General features: G+C 54.9%; 2 protein-coding genes across 2 annotated transcripts; both read left to right on the top strand.

Annotated features, from left to right (window-relative positions):
* The first annotated feature begins 90 nt into the window (after nt 1-90).
* Nucleotides 91-9344, top strand: NDUFA13 (NADH:ubiquinone oxidoreductase subunit A13). Its single transcript, XM_028087175.2, has 5 exons — nt 91-202; nt 7056-7134; nt 8391-8462; nt 8857-8926; nt 9148-9344. Exons 1-5 carry the CDS (start codon nt 109-111, stop codon nt 9265-9267), a joined length of 435 nt encoding a protein of 144 aa, XP_027942976.1. The 5' UTR covers nt 91-108; the 3' UTR covers nt 9268-9344.
* Nucleotides 9345-9429: 85 nt separating this feature from the next.
* On the top strand, nt 9430-17843 carry YJEFN3 (YjeF N-terminal domain containing 3). Its single transcript, XM_088028849.1, has 6 exons — nt 9430-9984; nt 13354-13462; nt 15545-15655; nt 15896-16009; nt 16090-16240; nt 17579-17843. Exons 1-6 carry the CDS (start codon nt 9785-9787, stop codon nt 17785-17787), a joined length of 894 nt encoding a protein of 297 aa, XP_087884975.1. The 5' UTR covers nt 9430-9784; the 3' UTR covers nt 17788-17843.
* The last annotated feature ends 558 nt before the right edge of the window (nt 17844-18401 follow it).

Raw genomic sequence — 18401 nt, 5'->3', positions numbered from 1 at the left:
CGCCCTAGTCCCGTCCAAGACATGCGCGGTACAGTCTGCCACACTCATCATGGCGGCAGCCGCCGGACGTAACTTCCGCTCGCGGCCGGAAGTTGGGGTCTTGGGAGCATGGCAGCGTCGAAGGTGAAACAGGACATGCCCCCGCCGGGGGGTTATAGCCCCATCGACTACAAGCGGAACCTCCCGCGTCGGGGACTGTCGGGTCAGTGTCTCACTACGCCGGGGTGTCAGGGTTGGGGCTTCGGGGCGCCGCGACGGTGGGGGGGGGCGCCGGGGAGTCTCGCGGGCCGCAGTTTCCGCCGCAGTGTAACGGGAGGCGGAGCCCAGGGATTCCCGATAGCTTCGGTAGTAACGAGGATAACTGCTGGAGTTTGTCGAACGCTTATTAAGCTTTGTTTTCTTCACAGAACAGTCCGGGAGGTCGGTCCCGTTAATTCTTCCCATTCCACTGTTGGTTAGACCGATCAATGTAGCCCGTGCCCCGAGCCCGCGGCCACACTTCCGTTTCACAAGTGGGGAAACTGAGGCCCTGCCCCCAGGGCTACCCAGTGTAAAACTCGTGCTGAAACTGAAACATTGAGGGAATTTAGAAGATGTTCCTCTCTGGTAGTCCCTACCTGCGGATGTCCCAGGAATATGTATTCTTAAATTTTTCAAATGTTTTAAGTAACATTTAAAATTTTGTTATTGGGCTCAATACAAGAAAATATAAAAGAAAAAAAAGTAGAAGGGCCACATACTTTGCACCTAGGGTTAACAGAGAAATACAAAATTTTATTTCGTTTTTTTAAGATTTTATTTATTTATTTGACAGAGACACAGCAAGAGAGGGAACACAAGCAGGGGGAGTGGGAGAGGGAGAAGCAGGCTCCCCGCGGAGCAGGGAGTCCGATGCGGGGTTCGATCCCAGGACCCTGAGATCATGCCCTGAGCCGAAGGCAGACGTTTAACCGACTGAACCACCCAGGCACCCTGAGAAATAGAAAATTTTAAAGAGGGGCGCCTGGGTGGCTCAGATGGTTGAGCGTCTGCCTTCGGCTCAGGTCGTAATCCCAGAGTCCTGGGATCGAGTCCCGCATCGGGCTCCCTGCTCCTTGGGAGCCTGCTTCTCCCTCTGCCTCTCTCTCTCTCTCTCTCTCTCTCTCTCTCTCCCCCTCCCCCCCTCCCCCGTCTCTCATGAATAAATAAATAAAATCTTTAAAAAAAAATTTTTTTTTAAAGATTTTATTTATTTATTTGAGAGAGAGAGAATGAGAGATAGAGAGCACGAGAGGAAGAGGGTCAGAGGGAGAAGCAGACTCCCTGCTGAGCAGGGAGCCCGATGTGGGACTCGATCCCGGGACTCCAGGATCATGACCTGAGCCGAAGGCAGTCGCCCAACCAACTGAGCCACCCAGGCGCCCTAAAAAAAAAAATTTTAAAGAAGGATGAATACATTTCCCATAACTCATCAAACTTTATATTTAATGTTATGCACACGTGCCTCGATTAAAAAAACATACACGGGCATGGTAAAAAAGAATTCAGACAGTGGGAAAGTATCAGGTGAAAACTCAAGCTCCTTCCAGCCCCGTCTTGGCTTTTTTGTTTCCCAAAACCTCGGTTAGCAGACTTTTTCTAGAAAGGGCCAGATAAATATTTTACACTTTGGGGACCAGATGGTCTCTGTCCACTGTTGCTGCCTTTTTTTTTTTTTAAGATTTTATTTATTTATTTGAGAGAGCTCAAGAGAGCACAAGCAGGGGGAGGGGTAGAGAGGGACAAGCACTCTGTGCACAAGCACACGGAGTGGGGAGACTGTAATGGGGCTCAATCCCAAGACCCCCAAGATCACAACCTGAGCCGAAGGAATGCTTAACCAACTGAGCTACCCAGGCACTCCTCTGCTGCTGCATTTTTACAGCTGTTTACAAACCTGAAAGTGCTCTTAGCCCAAGAGACAGGTTACAGGCTAGATTTGGCACCACCTTGGCATTTGACTCATCCCAGAACAGATTGGACAAAAATAATGTGATCTGAATCTCTTCAATTTCTTTTCTCAAGTATCACTTAACGCCCAGGCTAGTGTACCCCTCAGGTGTGCGGCATGAGGTCTGTTTATACATGTGCCCCTGTGTGACCGGTAGCCAGACTGGGTTGACTGGGCTCCCCCTAGTCAGCATGTCTCTTTTTTATTTTTAAGTCACAAATGTGCCCTTAATCCCAGTCCTCTTCCAGTTCATGACATGGTAGTGCCTGCCATGTGCCCTCTATACCATTATCTAGGGTTGGGCCTCCAAGTTACACCCCTCACACCAACTTGCGTTGTAGCATATACAAACCTGCCCCCTGGCTGCAATGGGGTGAGGAAGAGACCCCTTCTGGTGGCATGGTCTTTGTTATGTCCCTGCATTCAGTAGTTGCTTGTTGAGTGTGCATGTGGCACTGAGCCCTGTCTGGAAGAGCTCATAGCCTAGCAGAGGAGATGAACATAGCGCACCAGAATTTCCCATTTTGGCAAGGCCGGAGCTAACCAGGGCCTGCTTCAGCCAGGGTGAGCTGGAAGGACCTCTCTGAAAGTCCCCTAGGTGAAGGGAACAGCAAGTGCAATGGCCCTGCTCTCCATCCTGCACTCTACCCTAATCATCTGTCCTGTGCCCTCCTCCAGCCTTGCGTTTGAGCCAGAGTCCCCAGTGGCCCTCTCCCCATTAGTCCTACACACAAGCCTGGCATCCACTCCCCTCCTCCCTGCCTAGATCACTCTCCACTAGCGTCCTAGAACCTGCAAAGCTGGCTCAGACCACCTTTAATCCACACTGTTCCCGAAGTGACTGCTACCCCTGTCTTTTCCACTCAGTTCTCTTCTCTCCACTCCCTCTTGTGCCCAGTGGGTGGCCCTTTCTTTTTTCCCTGTGTCTTTAACTTTTTTTTTTTTAATTCACAGACAATACCATACAATTCACCTATTTCATGTGTACAAATCACAGATTTTTAGTCTATTCAGTTTCATAACCGTCACCAGGATCTAAATTTATAACACTTCTGGGGGGGCACCTGGGTGGCACAGTCGGTTAAGTGTCTGACTCTTGGTTTCGGCTCAGGTCGTGATCTCAGAGTCATGGGATTAAGCTCTGCATGGGGCTCTGCCATCAGCGGGGAGTCTGGTTGGGTTTCTCTCTCTGTCTGCCCCTCCCTCTCCCCCTGTGTGTGTGCGTGCATACACTCTCTCTCAAATAAATAAATAAATCTAAATAAATAGATAAATTTATAACACTTCCATCACTCCAAAAGGAAACCCCGACCTCATGAGCAGTGACTCCTCATCCTCCCTCTTCCATCCCCTGGCAACCACCAGTCTGCTTTGCGTTTCTATGGATTTGCCAGTTCTGGACATTTCATGTAAATGGGCTTCTATTTTATGTGGCCTCTGGTGTCTGGCTGCTTTCACTCAGCAGGATGTTTTTAATGTGCATGGTGTAGCATGTGTCCAAGCTTCATTTTATTTGTTTGTTTATTTTTTGGTTGAATAATATTCTTGTATGAATGGACCACAGTTTGTGTATCCATTTACCACTTGATGGACATTTGAGTTGTTGCCGCCTTTTGGCTGCTTTGAACATTCCTGTGCAGGCTTCTGTGTGGATATAGGTTTCATTTTTCTTTTTTTTTTTTTTAAGATTTTATTTATTTGAGAGAGAGAGAATGAGAGATAGAGAGCATGAGAGGGAAGAGGGTCAGAGGGAGAAGCAGACTCCCTGCTAAGCAGGGAGCCCGATGTGGGACTCGATCCCAGGACTCCAGGATCATGACCTGGGCCGAAGGCAGTCGCTTAACCAACTGAGCCACCCAGGCGCCCTAGGTTTCATTTTTCTTGTGGGAAATTTCACCTGGGAGTCGCATAGCTAGGTCATATGGTAACTCCACATTTAACGTTTCGAGGAACTGCCAAACTGTTTTCCAAATTGGCTGTACTGTTTTACATTTCTCCCTGCAGTTAGTTTATGGGATTTCCAATTTCTCCACATCTGGACAACACTAATTAGTTTCCTTTTTTTTTTTTAATTCTAGCCATCCCAATGGGTGTGAGGTGATATCTCATTGTGGTTTTGATTTGCATCTCCCTGGTGACTAACGATGTTGAGCATCTTTTCATGTGTCTATAGGCCATTTGTATAGCTTTCCAGGAGAAATATCTTCCAAGTCCTTTATACATTTTTTTAATTGGGTGGTTCATCTTTTTTTTTTTTTTTTTTAGTTTTTTTGAGTGAGAGAGTATGCAGGCGTGGGGCAGGTGGGGAGGAGAATCTTAAGCAGGCTCTACACCCAGCATGGAGCCCAAATGCAGGGCTTGATCCCACAGCCCTGAGACTATGACCTCAGCCGAAACCAGGAGTGGGATGCTTAACCGGCTGAGCCACCCAGGTGCCCCAGGTTGTTCATCTTTTATACATCTTGGTTACCATTCCCTTATCAGATACATGATTTTCAGAAACTCTCTTCCATTCTGGGGGTTGTCTTTTCATCTTGTTGATGGCATCATTTGTAGCACAAAAGTTTTTCATTTCAGTGAAGCCCAATTTATCTGTTTTTTTCTTTTGTCACTTGTGCTTCTGGTGTCCTAGCTAAGAAGCCATTGCGTCATCCAAGGTCACAGAGACTGACAAATCTGTTTTCTGAGAGTTTTATAGTTTTAGCTCTCAAATTGAGGTCTTTGATCCATTTTCAGTTAATTTTTGTGTATGGGGGAAGGAAAAAGCACACTTTATTCTTTTGCATGTGGCTATCCACTTATCCAGTTTGCTGAAAGACTATTCTTTCCCCATTGAATTATCTTGGCACCCTTGTCCAAAATCAATTGACCGTAAATGTGAGGGTTTATTTTTGGACTCTCAGCTCTGTTCCATCGATGTACATGTCTATCGTGATGCCATGCCACACTGTCTTGTACACACAGCTGTGTGTTAAGTTTGAAATTGTGAAGTGTGAGTCCTCCAACTTTGTTGTTTTTCAGAATTGTTTGGTTAATCTGGGCCCTTGAATTTCCATATGAATTTCACAATCTGCTCCTCAGTTTCTGTAGGGCTGGTAAGGGGGGCAGGTTGGGATTCTGATGGGACTCCATCGAACTAGTACCTTAGTTTGGGGAGTGCTGCCTCTGAACAATGTTAAGTGCTGATACTGAACACAGGATGTGTTTCCAGTTATTCAAGTGTTCTTTACTTATAGCCTTGCACCCACTTCTGGGCATGCCCCTCATCAGCCTCCCCCACCAGACTGGCAGCTCCTGAGGTACAGACCCACGCTGAGGGTCCGGGGTCTCAGCCTCACCACTGTCAGCAAGAAAGAGCTGTACATTTGTAAAGGCTACCTTTATCTTGGAATTTATCTTACACATGGGCCCACACATGAGTACCTGGTGTGAAGACAACGGGTCTCCATGAGGATAGCCCAGGCTTATGCCCTGGGGCCAGGTCAAAAGAAGAGGCCCCTGGGCTTCTCTATAGCTACTGAAAAGAAAGAGGCAGCTCTTCTAAGATGTTCCTGTCTAGCCCGGTGGTCAGCCATGTGTAAGAGCCATAGTTGTGCTGGGAGCTGGTCCTGGGCACTCAGGCCTCTCGGGAGAGGTTCTCCCTCTGTGCATAGGAACCAGGGCGCCCTCGCTGTCTGCCCCCTGTAACATGGAAGTGTCTTGCTCTGAGCTAATGTTTGTTTTGCATTTTTAAGATTTATTTATTTGAGAGCGAGGGAGAGAGAGAGAGCATGAGCACAGAAGGGAGAGGGAGAAGCAGACTCCCTGCTGATCAGAGCCCGATGCAGGGGCTCCGTCCCAGGACCCTGATATCATGACCTGAGCCGAAGGCAGACGCTTAACGAACGGAGCCACCCAGGCGCTCCTGAGCTAATGTTTTCAGTGGGTTTAACTGAGGGGCTGAAAAATCTAACCAGCTTCTCATGCATCTTTGGGTCCAGTAGAGATGCCAGAAAAAACGTGTACTGAACTGAGCTGAAGAAGAAAGATGAGGACAGGGACAACAGAGGCCCGCTGCAGGCAGCAAGCAGGGCCGGGACTCCCAGAGCCCCTCTGCCCCCCACCAGTCCTAGGGAGTGGCCTCACCCACCATTTGCTGGTCATTTCCTGGGTGTTAACTGGAGCTCGACCTGGCCAAATTTGTCAGTTTTTCGGGGCAACCACAAGGCCTGTCCAGGGAAGAGCCTACAGCTCAAAAGATTAGAGGGTATGGGGTGAGCCAGCCCCAACCAGGCCGCAGGCAACTTGGGCCTCCCTGAAGACCACAGCAGGCCCACAGCCTGTCAGTCAGAATTACAGCGCAGGTGCCTGCTGGTGTCAGTAAATATTCATGGCAGCCTCTGTCCCCTGGTGCCCAGGCAGGGGGCTTAACCTGCTGGGCCGGGAGGCAGTACCCCAGGGAGCCCAGGGGTGGCTGGGCGGACGCTGCAGGGCACTGCCTGCCTGTGGCAGCCCCATCCAGCCCTCTGTGGGCAGCACTCAGAGAAGTGGCCTAGGCAGCTAGGAGCCACCATGGAGCTGGACCCAGCTGTAGACACCATCCTTCCCCATTGGAAGCACCTGCTGACTGGGAACCAGACAACCTTCGAGAAGATTGTGGGGCTGGGGCCACCCAACCATAAACAGCAAGACCCTCGGACTCTCCTGCAGTCCCTGCCCAGACTGTACCTTCTAGAAACTGTGGCATGGGGGCAGAGGTATGGCAGCTGCAGCTACCTCCCTTGTCAGAGAAAAGCTGAGGCACCCTGGTGCCCCTGCCTGCAGGGTAGGTGAACGGAATAAAGAGTGGTCTGCAGTTTCGTAGGAGGGGGTCCAAGGGAAGAGACCGGTGGACATTCCACAGGGACAAAAAAATAATCTGAAGAAATATGCACTAGAGACAGTACTGGCCATCTCTAGGAGGGGGTCACTAAGACTTTCACCTTTTCCTGCATCAGTATTTCTGGTGTATTTGCACGGCAAGCCATTTAATATTTCACAAGAAGAAACTACAAGGGGTGGTCTGTCCCAGGGGCAAGTGCTGAGCTGGTGGCCGCTCTCCCCACAGGCTACAGCATGTTTGCTCTGGGCATTGGGACCTTGCTCTTCGGGTACTGGAGCATGATGAAGTGGAACCGCGAGCGCAGGTAGGCCCCAGGCCCCAGGCTGCTGAGGGCGGGAGTGCACCTGGTGTCCACTGGGGCCCTTTGTCAACCCCTCAAGACCCAAGAAGTATGGACCTGGACTGAGTCCATTTCTGAACTTTCCACTCAAGAAAGGACTCATAAGTGAGCAGCTTGTCACTGGGCATCCCTTGGCCTCTGCTGCTAGGGACCCGAAGGTCTGGATTAGGACAGCCCATCAGGTGGACATGGAGGGGCAGACCCAGGACATGCTGTCTTGGTGCATTTTTGTCAGTGCTAACCAGGCAGTGAGGACAATAAGGGCTTAGAAACAGGCCACGCAAGACAATGGTCCTGCCAGCTACCTGGGGCCTTAGGCACCAAGGCAGATGGTGGCCTCCATTCAGACTCTGGCTGCCTCTAAAGCTGGCCCAGTGCCCTGCTTGGTGACCCCTCCTCATTGACCCCTTACTGGCTGAGCCCGTCTGCCCTGCCCCACTCCACCCTGTGTTACGCGTCCTTAGCACCCCCTTTGAGCTCACCCCCCCCCCCCCCGCCGCACAAGTCTGGGAATCCCGGAGGGTAGTGCTGAAGGCAGCCAGCATGTGTCAGGTACTGGACGTTGAGTGCACTAAGACCAGGTCCGGCTTCCCAGGAGCACCCGCAGAGAGATGGACACAGTAGTGACAACTATGTGGCTGTGGGGGGGGCAGTGGCTTGGAGTGGGGCTGCTGCTGTGGGTCTGGAAGGATAGGAGGGAAGGAAGCTGAAGCTCATTCAAACCCTTCCCTGTGTGGCTGTGAGATTCCTAGGGATGAGGAGCCACTTGCATGGCCACATCACTGGGTGCTGCTCCCCCAGCGTGAATGGGGCTGGTGGCTCAAAGAGACAGAACTGCCTGCCCTGGGCTCACACCGCAGGGTTATTTTGACACGAAGAGGATATGGTTTTGTAAGGCCCAGAGCCCTGTGATGAAGGTCCCATCCCCCGTCCCTGGTTCACCACAATCTTCAGGCCAGGGCTATTTTTAGGATTAAGAAAGTTTTTAATTAAAAAGAAAGTGTGAAGCCAGCAGTCTTGTGGATCAGCGCCTGTGCCACCTGCGTGCCTCCCCCCCCCATTTCCCATCTTCTGGCAGGTAGAGCTTACTGCCCAAGCCTTGCCCCGCTCACTTGCCTCTCCCCCAACCCCCTTCCCCATGCGTCACCCTGTGGGTCTAAGGCCACGTCATCTACCCCAGCTCCAGCGTGATCTAATCTGTTGGTTTCGGGGTTTCACAGGCGCTTGCAGATTGAGGACTTCGAGGCCCGCATCGCGCTGATGCCACTGTTGCAGGCGGAGAAGGACCGGAGGTGGGGCCACTGAGACCAGGGTTGGAAGGTCGCAGGCCTGAGTGTCCCATCCTGCAGTGCAGGACCTGGCCAGAATGCACGTGGGGACTGACAGCTGTGTCCTTGCATACATGGGGTTGCTGTCACACTTGGAGAGGGCCCCAAACTTGACTTAAAGTGGAGACCCAAGGGACAGAATGGAAAGGCTCCCTGGAGGAGAAGACATTGAGGCTGCAGCAGGAGGACAGTAGAAATTTATAGTTGGGGGGAAGGGACAAGAGGGGTCAGCATGTGCAGGGTTGGAAGTGGCAGGAGGTGATGGGGAGTAAAACAGGGAGGGTCCTGGCAGGTCTGTTAGGCAGGGGTCCCTCGGGGTGCTCAGGCCTGTCCTTCACCTTCCATTCCATCCCCACAGGGTCTTGCAGATGCTTCGAGAGAACCTGGAGGAGGAGGCCATCATCATGAAGGATGTGCCTGACTGGAAGGTGGGTCCTGGGCAGGGAGGGCGAGGGTCCAGGCCGCTGTAGAAACATAGGCACCATGGGAAACCTGTGGCTGAGAGGAGTAGTGGGGGCCAGGCATGAGGAGGGGAAGGCAGAAGCTTTTGGTGTAGTCACAGTAGCCACTAGGCCTAGTGGGGTCCCAGTAGGTAGTGTGGGCCTGAGGGGGTAGCTGCACCCCCACCCATATTCCTCTGTCTCCACAGGTGGGTGAGTCTGTGTTCCACACAACGCGCTGGGTGACTCCCATGATGGGCGAGCTCTATGGGCTGCGCACGAATGAGGAGATTCTCAACGCCACCTACGGCTTCATGTGGTACACGTAGGGGTCTGCTCCCCTCGGACCACTTGGACCCCCTACACCCTCCCCACTGGGAAAGAATAAATGCTGTGGAGACCTGCCTGCCTGTGTCCCAGTGACTGAGCGACCTGTGAGTGGGGCACCATTGGGTTACACATGGCCTGATGACATAGGGTCTAGACCTGGGGATTCTGCAGAAGATGCCAGGTGGGGTGGCCTCAAAACATACCCAGAGACTGCGCCTGGATCCATCAGCCTTGGCTCACAAATACGCCTGGATTTTCCTACCTCTGTTGAAACCCTCCTTGTCAATAGCCCATCCCTCCAGGCTGGGGTTCGCCCCCAACCCCGCACCCTGAGCACATCAGTGAGTGGAGGACCTAAAGAGCAGAGCATGGGATGGAGGGGCACCGAAGGCGTGTCCCCTTGCTCCCAGGCCGAGACTCCGTTACGGGGGTCGCTACCTGTCTGGTTTCCTTCCCTTCCCAGGGCGGCGTCACTCCTGGCACGAAAGGGTTAAGTTTGCCTGCACCCGCCAGCCAATGACCGCGCACAGCGCCTTCGCGGCGCCGCCTGATTGGCGGAAGCACAGGGTGGGAGGGGAGGAGGCCCCTGTGCCCTGGGATGCTCTTAAAAGGCTGTGGCTGTGGCAGCCGGGCTTTGGGCACCGGCTCACCTCGGCCATGAGCAGCGCGGCCCGCCTGGACCCAACGGAGGCGCCCGAGGAGCGGCGTTTCCTCAGGTCAGCCAGGGATGGGGATGCCAAAGACCATGGCAGGGATGCAGCCCGGAGCCGGGGGCATCATGGACTAGGCAAGGCTGGGAGGAGGTCTCATGGGCAGGATGGATCAGAGTAAGGGGCATGGCCAGGATGGGGCCTGGGGAGTCCTGAGGCCCACCCGCATTAACCTGGAGAGATGAAGCCTGCAGCCTGCTGCTGCCAGTGCCTTGTAAGCTGCGTTGCCAGGGAAACTACATCTGCCTGGGGCTCACCCCTAAGTGAATCGTTCAGCAGCACCGCTAGTAGCTCTCCCATCAATCCTCAACCCAATCCAGGCCCACCTGCCCTTTCCATCTGTCCTTGGAAACCTGGAAGCTCCCACCCTTTGTTCCCCATCTGGGAAGAGCTGAGCTCTTAGCTCCTCAAACGTTCACACCCCTCCTGGTGGCCCACCAGCTACTATCTCCTTGATCAGGGAAGAAAACTGAGGCCTGGGTTGGGAAACCACTGTCTGAGCCAAGGCTAGGGTTTTTGAATATGTGGGCCACTTGCCAGTAGTTTGGATTTGGGCTCTGGAGTTGGCAGCTGTGGCTGTGTCTCCCACCTTATCCTGAGTTATCCTGTGATCTGGGACCCCAAGCAGGGCTGTTGACCTCAATGTAAACCAGATTCATCTGATATCCCCTGTCTGGCCTCCTCTGCCCACTATCCACTCAGGCCCTCAGGGCAGATACTGTCCAGTTGACTGGCTGATGTTCAGATTGAGCCTGTAGACCCAACACATCCTAGACAGAAGAGAGCTGGAGCTGTGATTTCACCTGGCATGGGGGATGGTGGGGCCAGTTGTGCGGCGTCTCAGATGCCAGCGGAGGAGTGATGTGGCACCGGGGTGGGTAGGAGTGGAATGCGCAAGCAAGGAGAGAGGAGACAATGAGGTTAGAAACAATGGGCGCATAGGCGTGGGGAGGAATCTGAATATTCTCTGAATATTGGGGAGCCATAAGCAGGTGTGAGACAAGTGGCGATGTGATCTGGCGTTTAAGTTTTCAAAGCCCCCACGGCTCTTGTGTGGAGGAGGAGTTTGGGGGCCATGAGACTGTTTTAGGCAGCCCGGTGAGCAATGATGGTGGGCTGGTGGGCAGAGGCCTGAAGGTCAGAAGCAGATGGAGCCAAGAGAGCAGGGAGGGTCTGGCATGGGCAGCCTGGCCCCAGGGCTTCACCTCCAAAAGAGCCCGCTCCTGGAAGCATTTTGGGAGAACCGGCCCAGTTCCTTTGAAGGCCGGTCACCTCAGCCTTTGTGCTCTCGGGGAAATCCTGGACCTCACAGTTCCTCTCATCTGGGGACTGGCATTGGGAGAAGCGAGGGGCACATCGTAACGGAGCCCCCCACCTCTGGCCAGTCCCACAGTGGCGCTGCCCTGTCCCCCTCCCCCACCAGCTCGGATTCCCACTCAGACCCCACCTAAAGCTGCCAGCGTCCCTACCCCCAGACTAGGAGCCGCCACCATCCTCCCCATTATCACTCTAATGACCAGTGAGGCAGGAAGATAATGTTCCAAGTGGTGGCCTGAGGCCAAAGCTTTGGGACCGAGGAAGAAGAGGAGGAAGGGGTATTCCTCCCGCCCTTCTCATCTTCCCCTCACCCTCCTGTGGGGGCAGCAGCCAGAGCTGTCACAGATGAAGGTGGAGGAATGAGAGAGACACATTTCCAAACACACCTTCTCCAGTGTTCTCTCCTGGGAGCCGGGCCAGCCTGCCCAGGGAGTGCTCTTCATCTGCCCCACCGTGAGCTCCTTTTCCCCAGCTGGTCCTTCAACCTTATCTGAAGTCAGCTGGGGTTGAATCTGGCTCTGGTTGCTGAGGTGACTCAGGGCATGTGTCCTCCCTGTCCTAAGCCTCCATCTCTTCCCCATGTGCGTAGGCCCCCAAAGTGTCTTTCTGACCCAGTTTCTCAGTTTCCCTTGCTCAGCTCCAGCCACAGTGGCCTCACTTCTGTCCCTTCAATCTGCCAAGCTCATTCCCACTACAGGACCTTGGCCCTCACTCTTCTTCCACATGGATTACCTCCCAGAGTGCTCCAGGCCATCTCCTCCAGGAAGCCATCCCTGATTCCCCCCTCCCGCAGCAGTCTTTATTCCTAACCTATGTCCCTCCTGCTGCCTGGCCTGATTGCTGCAAAATTGGTCGGAAGGTTGTGGTCTCTTGCTCACAGAATTGAAGGAAGGAACTTAAAGATTCACCCCAAGAAACCTTTGCTATCTGTAGGTCTGCCTCTGCTTCTTTGCTCACACCCTGTATGGCTCTGGAAACAGACACCAAGCATAGAAGTCTGTTTTCTTACTTGCTTCCTGCATGACTCTGGGCAAGCCACTTGGTTACCCTGAGTGGTTGAATATTCTGGGCCTGGTTCTGTTACTACTACTATGCTCTCTAGGGTCTGCTGAGCTGGGGGTAGGTGCTCTTCCCCCGCAGGAAAGAGTCCTGCTAGGGGAAGCTAGCATCAGGACATAAACCCTGCCCAGCTGCCCCAACCCCTTATTCTGGGGGACCATTTCCGATCTTCAATGCCAGCTCTCCTTCTCTGCCGCCACTACAGCCCATGCCCGTTGGAAGCCCCTAAGCCAGGGCCGGCTTGGTCCCTGCTCTTGGAAGAGTCCAACGCTTGGTTGTCATTATCTTAAAATTCTTAAGTTATGGGGCCCGTGTTTGCATTTTGAAATGGGCCTTGAAATTTATCTAAGCCTACGCGGACTTTACTTTTGCAAAAAAGGAAGCAAAGCTAAGATGTGACAGATCCCAGTCACTCAGGGAGTTGATGGCAGACCTTCACCTCAAATGAGTAAACCCCATCTCTCTAGCCACAATTATTGAAGGGTCACCAATAGGTCTGATAGCTGTGGGTTCCACATCCACCTCCCGAAGTGAGCCATCAAACTCCTCTGCAGCCTTCAAAATCCACCTCCCTCATGCACCTCCTCCCCCAGCCCAGTCTGCCCCCTCCAGTGTTCTGGAGCTTGCTCACTGTTTTCCGCTGCATGAAATTCACCCATCACCGTCATCAGTCTTTCCCGCCCATTCCTCCTTCTGGGTTCTTCCCGCGGTGGGGGTGGGCGCATCTGGGCGGGGCTCCAGTGTCCCCCGCTTTGGGGCAGTAGAACCAACATGCGCCACCACGCGCTCCTCGACCACCAGAGGGCGCCCGTGCCTTGAGTTTCAGCTTAAACCCGCTGCTCCATTCAACCGCATGCACGTCTAGCAGGGAAACTCAGGTTGGGGGTGGCTCTAGGGCCTGGCTGGGAACGTTGGTGGAAGGTTACTGGTTCCATCCGAACCTCTCTAAGTCTTTCTCTCTTTGTGTCTTTGAGCGTCTCTCCCCACTCTGTCCCCCAGCACTGCTGAGGCGGCTGCCCTGGAGCGGGAGTTGCTGGAGGATTATCGCTTTGGGCGGCAGCAGCTGGTGGAGTTGTGTGGCCATGCTAGTGCTGTGGCTGTGACCAAGGTATCTGACCCCTGAACCTTGACCTTGACCCCATCCAGATGGCCAGCCCATCAGAGCCGAGGCCTAGCTGCATGACCTGGCTGGCCAAAATGGTCCAGGACTCAAGAAGCCACTTTTTTGTGTGGAGCTACTCCAGCCCATCATTCAGATGGGGAAACAGGCCTAGAGAGGCTCATCACTGGTCTAGACCAGGCAGGGACCCAAGACCCTAGGTGTCAGTGAGGGTCAGGGCAGAGATAGGAGTGCCCAAAGACTTGGAGGCTGGGAAGCAGAGACTGAGGCTACTGCAGGATGCTCCTGGGGCCCTTTGTGACCACCCGCCTCTGCCATCTCCTGGATCTCAGTAAGGGAGACATCAGTTCCTGCAGGCTGAGTACCTCCAAATAACCCCATGCTGCAGGTAGGGAAACTGAGGCCCAGAGGCAGGGAGTGGCCTGCAAAGTGTAGGTCCCACGGGGTAAGTAAGCAGAGCTGTGTCTGGATCCAGGGCAAAGCCCCAGCTTCGAGGTGTCTCCAAGAGACACGAGAGTAATAAGCAATGATGATGCTGCCTTCCAGTGCTTTTGGCCACGTCGTCAAACTGTGGGCCTGTTTCCTCTTCCAAAGCAAGCGTAATAAACTGACACCAGTTAATAAACACAAATGCCTTAGAGAAGTGCCTGATGGCATCAGGGCTCCAGCATGTAACCTTTCTCTTCCTCCTCTTCTTGTCACCACTGCAGACTTTTGTTAAACACAATCTCTTTCTTTATGTAGGCTCAGTTTGTTGTTTTTTTTTTTTCACGTTCCTATTTCCAAATGAAACATATCCTGAGTGAAGCTCCCACAGGAGAAGGAAATGATGACCATCAAAGCCCCAGAGTCCAACGTAGTAAATACTTGCCTGGCCCTTACTGACTGAATGTCGTTTGGTTTTGTCCTGAAAGCCCCAAGTCTGTCCAGAAGGCCCTCAGTCCCAGCCAGCCCAGACATCATTGCCCCCCCCCATCTCCAGTCTCGGGCTCTGGGCCTGGCATGGTGGGCTCGCAGGTGCCCTCGGGGTGGGGCAGGACCTCACTGAGACCTTGGGGAGGAGACAAAGAAATACTAAGCCCTCTGTGTAGCTGGAGGTTAGGGTACAGCCAGGCCCCCTGGGGCCCCTGGTCTCAGAGAGGCCCTGTGACCCTGTCAGTGCCATTGTCATTCCCATTGATAGAGGCCAAGGGAGGCTGGGAGAGGAGAGGGGGCTGAGGCCATACAGGGAGTCAGGGCAGTGCTGCGGCTGGAACACCAGTGCTCTGAACTCCTGCATTAAAGAGACTGATGCAGGGCGCCTGGGTGGCTCAGTTGGTTAAGCGACTGCCTTTGGCTCAGGTCATGATCCTGGAGTCCCGGGATCGAGTCCCGCATCGGGCTCCCTGCTCAGCGGGGAGTCTGCTTCTCACTCTGACCTTCTTCCCTCTCGTGCTTTCTATCTCTCATTCTCTCTCTCTCTCAAATAAATAAATGAAACCTTTAAAAAAAGAGAGAGACTGATGCACAGGCCCACAGAGACGCAGAGAGTCTGGGAGACAGAGACAGAGACAAAGAGAGACACAGAAATGCAGGCACAGAAAGACTACAGAGAGACGGATGGGGGGTAGACACAGAGTCAGACATAGAGAAGACAGGTATGGCGAGGCAGATGGAGAGAGACAGGGCATCTTGGGTTGGAAAAGCACACCCCCCCCCCAGCTTTGGGGCCTCCAGGAGGGGCTGAGACCTGGAAACGTGGGCGGGGGAGGGGCAGCCACTGCGGTGGAAAAAGGTGGAAGAATGTCTGCAACTCGGAGAATAAACAAACCGCACTCTGGGCGCCGAGTGGTGGCAGACGGCACGTTTTCCTGCTCCAGCTTGGCAGAGCCTGAAGCAGGGACTCTGCATCTCCCAGGAGGAACTTGAGGCCCCCAGCGGCCATGCCCTTTACCCAGAATGCCTCTCCTCCTGTTCTGGTGCCTCTAGGCCCATGCCCATCCCTTCTGCTACTCTGGGCCTCAGTTTCCCCACCCGAACAAGGAGGAATTCCAGACATCATGTCTTTGCTTTTGCTGTGCCCTCTGCCAGGTGTTCCCCTTGCCTACTCTCTCCCGGAAGCAGAGGACAGTGCTGGTCGTGTGTGGCCCGGAGCAGAACGGGGCCGTGGGGCTGGTCTGTGCCCGGCACCTGCAGATGTTTGTGAGTAGCAAGGACCCCCTTGGCCTCCTAGGGTCACCCCCTCAACCCTGTCCCTGCAGAAATTGCTCCCTCCTCTTGATAGGGTCCCAGGGGGACATTGAGGCGGGAGAGGTTACAGAATAAGCCCAGTGCTTGCCCTAGGCGGGGTCTGCTGCCTGGTATCCAGGTCTGGGGGCTAAGGCCCAGTAGGGAGCCTGGAAGGGGCCCCAGTGCTGACTCCTTTCCGTGCCCCGCCCCCAGGAGTATGAACCAACCATCTTCTACCCTACACGCTCACTGGATCTGCTGCACCGGGACCTGACCACCCAGTGTGAGAAGATGGACATCCCCTTCCTGTCCTATTTGCCCACGGAGGTCAGCGCTTGGTGGCAAATGAGGGGGGGAGTAGGGGACAGTGCCCAAAGGCTGCCCCCTGACCCTGCCTGCTCTCTCAGGTCCAGCTCATCAACGATGCCTATGGGCTGGTGGTGGACGCCGTGCTGGGCCCTGGCGTGCAGCCGGGGGAGATCGGGGGCCCCTGCACGCGGACGCTGGCCATACTCAAGCTGCTGTCCATCCCCCTTGTGAGCCTGGACATTCCCTCAGGCATGCCGGGCAGGACGGGGGGCCTGTTGGGGGCTTGGGTGGGGGCCCTCTGCACTCCAGCTTCTGGTGGCACCAGCCTGTCTCTGAGCCTCAGTTTCCCTAGCGTGGATGGCTCATGCACTCTGGGTGAGGGTCATGTCCATCCCTCAGATAGGGAAGACCGAGGCTGCTGCCCAGGTGACCCCCTGTCCCATCTCCCCACACCCAGCCCAACGTGCCCGCTGCCCACTCTGGCCCAGTTGCCTGGGCAGACGTGAGCTCACTCGGCAAAGGCCTCACCCGTCCTGGCCGCCGCCCCACGCCTGTTGGAGCCATTAGGCAACGGGCAGATGGAACAAACAGCTGCTGGCCAGCCGGACCCTCCACGGGGGTGGCCACACTCAGGGGGATGTCCCCCAGCTTGCAAGACCTCAAGGCCATCCCAGCAGGGTGCCACAGAGCAGGGGGTTAGCTATGAAGAGATGGGCTGTCTGGTCCAAGGGTGGAGACTAAGGTCACAGAAGGAAGGATTAAAGTCAGAGGGAGGAGGCTTTTAGTTAGTGGCTCCAAACTCTGGTCAGAAGCAGGGGAGAAGGCAAGACCCCTAGTCTGAAGGTAGAGGCTCATTTGAGAGGTGGTAGAGGCTAGGGCCCAGTGAGGGAGTGCGTCAAGATCTAGTCCAAGGGCAAAGACAGAGATGTCAGGTCAGAGGGAAGAGTCTCTAGTCAGAAGGAGGATGATGAACACTCAGGTTGAGTGAGGATGATGAATGCTCAGGCCATGTTCTGTCAGAGTCAAGGACCAGGAGTAAGGAGACAGATCTGATGGGGGAAGCCTGTCAGAGGATGGGGGCAAGTCTGTCCTCTGAAAGGAGAGTGGGGATCTGGTCAGAGGGGGAAGGCAGCTAGGAAGCCTGGGTGGAAGGAGGTTCTAGTCTAAGTGGGAAAGCTCAAGACTGATAGGGAGGGAGGAATGGGGACAGATGCTGGGTCACAAGGCAGAAGCATGGGTCTGACTGGGAAAGGGCAGCAAGTGGAAATGATGTAGTCTGAAGGCAGAGGCTGAGTCAGATAGAGGAGAAAAATTAGTAGCATGATGGGAGCAGGGGCAGAAAAGTATGAAGACAGACCCTCTGGTCAGAGGAGGGAAACATCTCCAAAGAAGGGGAGACACTGGTCTGAGGGCGGAGGCCCAGGTTCCAGGCGGAGGCAGGTCTGACCAAGACTCACGTGTCAGAGAGCAGAGGCTGGGTCTGATGGGGAAGGGGAAGTGGGCGGTGAGGAGGCAAGTGTCTCTCGTCTGAAGGCAAGCACCCCTCCCAGCTCCCGATTCCCTCCCCTCCCGCCCCTCCTCCCTCAGGCTGGGACGCGGAGACCGGTGGCGGCGACACCGAGGATGGGCTCCGGCCCGACGTGCTGGTATCGCTCGCCGCGCCCAAGCGCTGCGCCGGCCGCTTCTCCGGCCGTCACCACTTCGTGGCCGGCAGGTTCGTGCCCGACGACGTGCGCCGAAAGTTCGCTCTGCGCCTGCCGGGATACACCGGCACCGACTGCGTCGCGGCGCTGTGACCGCCACCTGCGTTCTGGCGGCTTGGACCCGCGCCAATAAACAGACGTCCCACCACCACCTGGCCTCCTCCTTCTCTGTGCGCCGGGTTCGCCGCCCGGGTGGGCAAACTCGGGAAGGGACTTGCCACCGTACCCCAGAGCCCAGGCCGAAGGGATGGAGGGTAGTCGTCGCTGGCCGAGAAAACTAGCGCCAGAAGAGTAGAGGGTAGACTCAGGGTGGGACTTCCAGCCTGCTCGGGGTGGCCTAACGCCAACAGGATTGAAGTTAGACCCGATGGAGGATTTCTCGCCGCCTAAAGGGCTGCCTAAAGCGTGAGTGTTTGGGCAGCTTCAGGCTCGAGTCCAAGAGAGGCACGTCCCACAGGCAGCTTGGGACCCAAGGTGGAGAATGGAGAGTGGGTTGAGGGAGGGACTTCCAGCTGGCGACGGGGGAGTGGGGGGGAGAGACGCAGGCCAGCCTGAGGGCGGAGGCACAGCCGGACGCACCGAAGGGGGCGACCGGGAGAGGTTGCGAGCGCACCGAAGTCACCGGGGGCCAGGGAGCATTACTCCGACGGGGCGTGGCCTGGACGGGGCGTGGCCTGCGGTCACCTCCCGCCCCCATCCTCAGCCCC

Source organism: Eumetopias jubatus, unplaced genomic scaffold, assembly GCF_037043125.1.
Source record: "Eumetopias jubatus isolate StellerSeaLion01/CBP00866 unplaced genomic scaffold, mEumJub1_p1.0 scaffold_1, whole genome shotgun sequence".
Taxonomy (NCBI): Eukaryota; Metazoa; Chordata; class Mammalia; order Carnivora; family Otariidae; genus Eumetopias; species Eumetopias jubatus.
The sequence above is the reverse complement of the archived record's forward strand: the minus strand, read 5'-3'. Positions and strand labels throughout refer to the sequence as shown.